This window comes from Nematolebias whitei, chromosome 19 (genome assembly GCF_014905685.2).
Source record: "Nematolebias whitei isolate Nwh7 chromosome 19, NemWhi1, whole genome shotgun sequence".
NCBI lineage: Eukaryota > Metazoa > Chordata > Actinopteri > Cyprinodontiformes > Rivulidae > Nematolebias > Nematolebias whitei.
Genome location: NC_056516.1, coordinates 31,339,734 through 31,345,244, shown reverse-complemented (window position 1 = coordinate 31,345,244; position 5,511 = coordinate 31,339,734). Strand labels below are relative to the sequence as shown.

At 36.5% G+C, this 5,511-nt stretch overlaps 1 protein-coding gene across 1 annotated transcript in view; it reads left to right on the top strand.

Annotated features, from left to right (window-relative positions):
* Window positions 1-3,462: 3,462 nt before the first annotated feature.
* neu1 (neuraminidase 1) overlaps window positions 3,463-5,511 on the top strand; it is a 10,814-nt gene continuing 8,765 nt past the window's right edge. Inside the window, exons 1-2 of the mRNA XM_037692775.1 lie at window positions 3,463-3,677; window positions 4,406-4,595. Coding sequence (XP_037548703.1) covers window positions 3,543-3,677; window positions 4,406-4,595 — 325 coding nt within the window. The 5' untranslated portion in view covers window positions 3,463-3,542. The remainder of the gene's footprint in view (window positions 3,678-4,405; window positions 4,596-5,511) is intronic.

Sequence of the window (5,511 nt, the reverse complement as noted above, 5' to 3'; positions counted from 1 at the left end):
CGGCAGCATCATGATCAACGTGCGGAACCAGAACACCTACCACTGTCGGTGTCGCATGGTGATCCGCAGTCTGGATGGAGGGTTGTCTCTCCCCGTAGAGGAGCTGTTTTTCGACACCAGTTTGGTGGATCCGGTCGTAGCCGCCGGAGCTCTGCAAAAAGACGGAGTTCTCTTCTTCTCCAACCCTTCCAACGAGCACCACAGTAAGAAGCGTTAATACATTTTCTTCTGATGAAGTGACATAACATTCAAGACAAAATGGAAACAGAAATACTGTTTACCTTTAGTAAGAACAAAAGTAATGAGTAACTAACAAGTAACTAACTCACCTCCCACTTCCACACTGACCCCCTCAGGAGTGAACCTGACGTTACGATGGTCCTTCACAAATGGAAAATCTTGGGAAAATAAAGCCATCCAGATATGGGAAGGACCAAGTGCTTACTCCTGCATCACATCATTCAACAGCGGTTCTGTAGACGATGAAAAGTACATCTACGCCATCTATGAAAAGGGCCACAAGGACTACTGGGAGACCATTTCATTTGTTAAGATCCACCTGTATGGAGGCCGGTAGAGAACCAGATCAGGAAGGAGTTAACGGTGCAATCTAGACAAATGTTTTTGTGATTTAATTTAAACTTGTGTTTGTCTTTTAGATTCAAACCTTAAAGAGAATTAAAAACTGTAAGAGATTTACTTTCAGAGAGAATCACCAAACTTTTTACCTCACTTTAAAAAATCATCCTGGAAAACAGAGACCCAGTTCTGTGAATTTCCAGCTGTTTGTGTTTAGTCCATGACACCAAAAAGATATTCCTTTCTTTACTTCAGATAGTTTCACAGCTCATCAATCCACATTTTCGTTTTGAATCTGTTCTGCCAAACCTCAGCTCAGTTTTGTAAATTTAGACTCTTAATTCAGGAGACAAAACATGCCGAAGCAGGACATAATGAAAGAAAATCACTCAAAGGACACCACAGTCACACCATCAAGTGCACTATGCACTTTCAACCAGCTGCCCAGACATTTAGTCAAATTATAACTGAGGTAAAGAGTTGTCTTTGAAGTGCAGCTTTAATGAACTTGTCTTTTTTTCAGACTTAATTTGAAATCTTTGTGTTTACAGTTCTTCAATGTTCTGATTTAAGAACCTGAACACAACACGCTCCTCTCTCTCAACACCTTGCTACTAGAGAATGCTGAACTAAAACTCTTTCTATTGTTGGTGTCACCATGATTCACTTCAACTTTTGGTCCATTTGGTTTTCAATATATCTCGAGTGCCACCTCGATGTGGGAGGGGATTGTCGTAGCACAGCTGCCCAAAACTTCCGTTGATGTTTTTTGTCTATCCGAGACAACCGCAACACGACAATGTGCAAACAAGTGAAATAAAGTCACAAAACGGTCACCATCTGCCATTGTCTATAAAAGTGCAGTGGCCAGGCCGGGGCCACCTCCCTTCTGCTGGTCAAAGCCTGTAAATCAAGTCCATTTGGTCTATCTTCTAACTGGTCTAGCTATAATGAAAACAAAGCTTGTGAGGTTTCTTAAAATAGTGGGCTGAATTTGCTCTCGTGTTTATCATTGCTTTCTTGCCAATCAGTTGCCTGCAGTCTGCTGGCGTCAAATCTTTGACTCAACTTGACTCTCTTGGAACCATGGCCAAGTAGGTCTTAATAATCAAGCTTGAAGCAGATGGATCACCCGATGGAAATACTCTGAAGCCTTGCTGAGTAGACCTATAAAGTAAGGCTGAGTGGAGTCCATGGAAAAAGGCCTTATTAGCTAAACCCAGCAGAGAATTGGCCAACCTCGTTAAGAGGAGGGTAAACTACAATTTATGATTTTTGGTGCAACATTTATTAGTCTAATACTGCCATAACTTTGATTCATTTTTTAAAACTCCTCAAAAATCCCAACTGCACAGAAAATATTTAAATGTTCCTATCACAGTAGAGGAGGCACTGTTTGCACTTAAGTATTATATTGAAGGGATGTTATTTTAAGTTGGATGAGTCTACTTTGTTACTCTCCCACAATTGCAGTTTGAACCAATGGGATGAGGTCTGAAACTTTATCCTCTATTGGGTTAATAGTCCTGATAATCTCTCTTAATCCCTACTTTTTGACATGGCAGAATGTTTTAATTTGTTACGTTACAGAACAAGAAACGGAGCTCAGAGTCACACTATATGCAGACGATACTCTAATATACTTTGATTCAAATCACTGCCTATTTTTTGAACTCTAGTAGTCTTCCAGTCTTCTTAAATTGTTCTTTTACTTGTCCAGAAACATTTCTTTTCCTTTTTTACCTCTTTTGCTCCTTCCTTCTTTTCTTCTTTTGGCTGTTTGTTCATGCAGGATGTTGCCACATTGAATGAACTTGCACAAAAGATGCAGACCATGGCGCTGACCACAGAGCTAGCATGCCTCTTATTTTTCATCTTTTGTGATTGTGTATTTGCACTGACATTACCCATCAATGCTACAATTTTTGTATTGTCAATATTTGTCTCATTCTCAGGGTATAAAATGAATTTTGTCAAATCTCATGTAAAGCTAAAGATCCACGTGACAGTATCTTTAGCAGCCGTTAAAGGGTAATTTTCCTCCTCTTATGAATGTACTAAAGACAGATTTATGCAGATCACTGTCTTTTGTTGCCTCTTTCTTGGCTCGGTACAAATGCTCTTGTTTAATTAATGTTTTGCCTAGACAACATCACTATAATGATTCCTATTTTGCTATCTAATAAAGTATTTTTCTCTAAAGTTCTCAAACACTGGTTATGTTTGTTGATTTGTAGCATTTTTTGATGTTGTTTGCAGTATTTGTACATGCAAAGACACAAATGAATTACAAATATTAACACATTTTGAAATTATTGATTTTAATTGTTCTGGTTGATACATTAGTTAAAGCAAAATATAAGTCAAATCTTTTTTTCATTCCATGCATATATGCTTTACTGCAAGAATAAAATTAAATGTGCATACAATCTACGTCTATAAGAGAAGAAGTATTTACTGTATATACATAATAAAAATGCTAAAATTACACCAATTACATGTTTGTGCAAACTGAAGCTTTCTGAAGGTTTTAGGCCATTGTGACATATAGGCAGGATGTGTTTGGGCTTTAGCAATCTTATGAAGTTCTGCACATAAAGTAGGCTAGTTGTAGTTTTAATTGTTTTTTTGTACATAAAATTAAATAAGTCAAAATTAACTGTAATAAATAGGTCATTACAGCACAAAGAGTAATAGCAGAAGTCAGACCTTTTAAAATTGAACGATATTAAATGAAAAGATAAATGAATAAAGAACAAATATTGTGTTTTATCACAGAACTTAGTGATGTGAAAAAGGACGTTTGGAAAGAGTTCGCTGCTTTTATTTTGTTAAGCGACTGCGGTCACGTGACCCCACACAGTAGACACGTGATTTGCCGGATATGTCGTGTTTTAAAATGAGTACAGGTTCAGATAGCCCTTTAGTTCGTGTTCATCTGGGAGCGTTTTGACTCCCGGCTCATGATTTTTATTTTGTTTTTCGGAGCGAAGAGAAAAGTTTTTAGGAGAAGAATTTTCAACATGGAAACCGGAAGTCGAATGTTTTTTATGTTTTTGCTGCTGTCTCCGTGTTTTTGTGTTTTCAACCCTGCACAGGTACATAAAACTGTTATTATCTAATAATTATCATATTAAAAACACTTATCCAGTCAAATTAACTGATTAATCATAGCTGCTTATTATTTATTATCAAAAAGATCATCTAAAAATAAGAAGTGATGTCCAGTACCCCTGTTAAGCACGGTGGAGGCTTTATCGTGGTTTGGACCGGCATTGATGAAATTTATAAAACCACAGACATGTTAAAAGTACCACCAGATTAAATGCTATCTGGAAGACAATTTGATTGTTATTTTTGAGTGAAATGGATCCCAAACCCGCTCCTGACAGTAAGACACATAAACAAGCCCAGGAAGGAGCGCCAGGCATTAATTAGAACCGTAGATCTTTCATGTTATTGAAATATTATGTACATAAAATACAGCTAACAGTAAAATATGATCTTCATAACATTGAACCATCCTGGGGAAATAGTCCTGAGGCTTATATATAGAAACGAGAGGAAAGCTCGAACCTTGAATGGTAATTTTTGTTAAATGCTGACTTCTAAGTTCATTATTCTTGTGAAACGCTTTTTTTTTCATACCGTCTCATGTTTTATATTTCTGCTAAAAGACACAAAGACTCGAGACCTATGCTGTATTCTAGTTACTCATTAGGCTGTCTTGTGATTAAACCTGTCCCAAACTGGTTTGACTTAAAGGTATTCAGTGCCTGTGCTTTTATCAGCCTCTGTCTTTACTATCTGTCCTTTTTTTATCCAGATTGACCCTTTGGTTTATGATGAGCAGCTGCTGTGGGTGAGCGGAATCCAGGGGGAGGTAAGCTCCTTCAGGATCCCCGTGATCACCTTCACGCCCAAAGGAAGCCTGCTGGCGTTCACCGAGGCCAGGAAGTTGTCGTCCAGTGACATCGGAGCCAAGTTCCTTGCAGTGAGACGGTCCACGGACAAAGGCAGGACCACCTAAACATCATAAAGTTCACATAAGCTCAAAACAGGCAATAACAGGCATTCAGAGGTGCTAAATGAATTAAAAAAAAGATAAACTTTTTTATATATCAGCTCAAAGATTTATCGTGTAGATTTTAAATTGTTACAATAATGTGCAGCATGATAAAGCTTCAAAATATTGCAACACAGATATTCAATTTAGCTCATATCATTAGTTTTAGCTCATATCATTAGTTTTAGCTCATATCATTAGGTTTACTCACGTCATTAGTTTTAGCTAATATCCGTAGGTTTAACTCATACCATTACTTTTAGCTTATATCATTAATTTGAGCTCATATCATTAGTTTAAGCTCATATCGGTAGGTTTAGCTCATATCATTGGGTTTAATTCATACCATTAGGTTTAGCTCATATCATTAGTTTAAGCTCATATTGTTGGTTTTAGCTCATATTGTTAGTTTAAGCTCAAATTAGTTTTGGCTCATTTCATTAGATTTAGTTCATATCATTAGTTTTAGCTCATATCATTAGGTTTAGCTCATATCATTAGGTTTAGCTCATATCATTAGTTTTAGCTCATATCATTAGGTTTAGCTCATATAATTAATTTTAGCTCATATCATAAGTTTTAACTCATATGATTAGTTTTCGCTCATATGATTAGTTTTAGCTCATATCATTAGTTTTAGCTCATATCATTAGGTTTAGCTCATATCATTAGGTTTAGCTTACATCATTAATTTTAGCTCATATCATTTGGTTAAGCTTACATCATTAATTTTAGCTCATATCATTAGGTTTAGCTCATATCATTAGGTTTAGCTCATATCATTAGGTTTAGCTCATATCATTAGTTTTAGCTCATATGATTAGTTTTAGCTCATATGATTAGTTTTAGCTCATATAATTAATTTT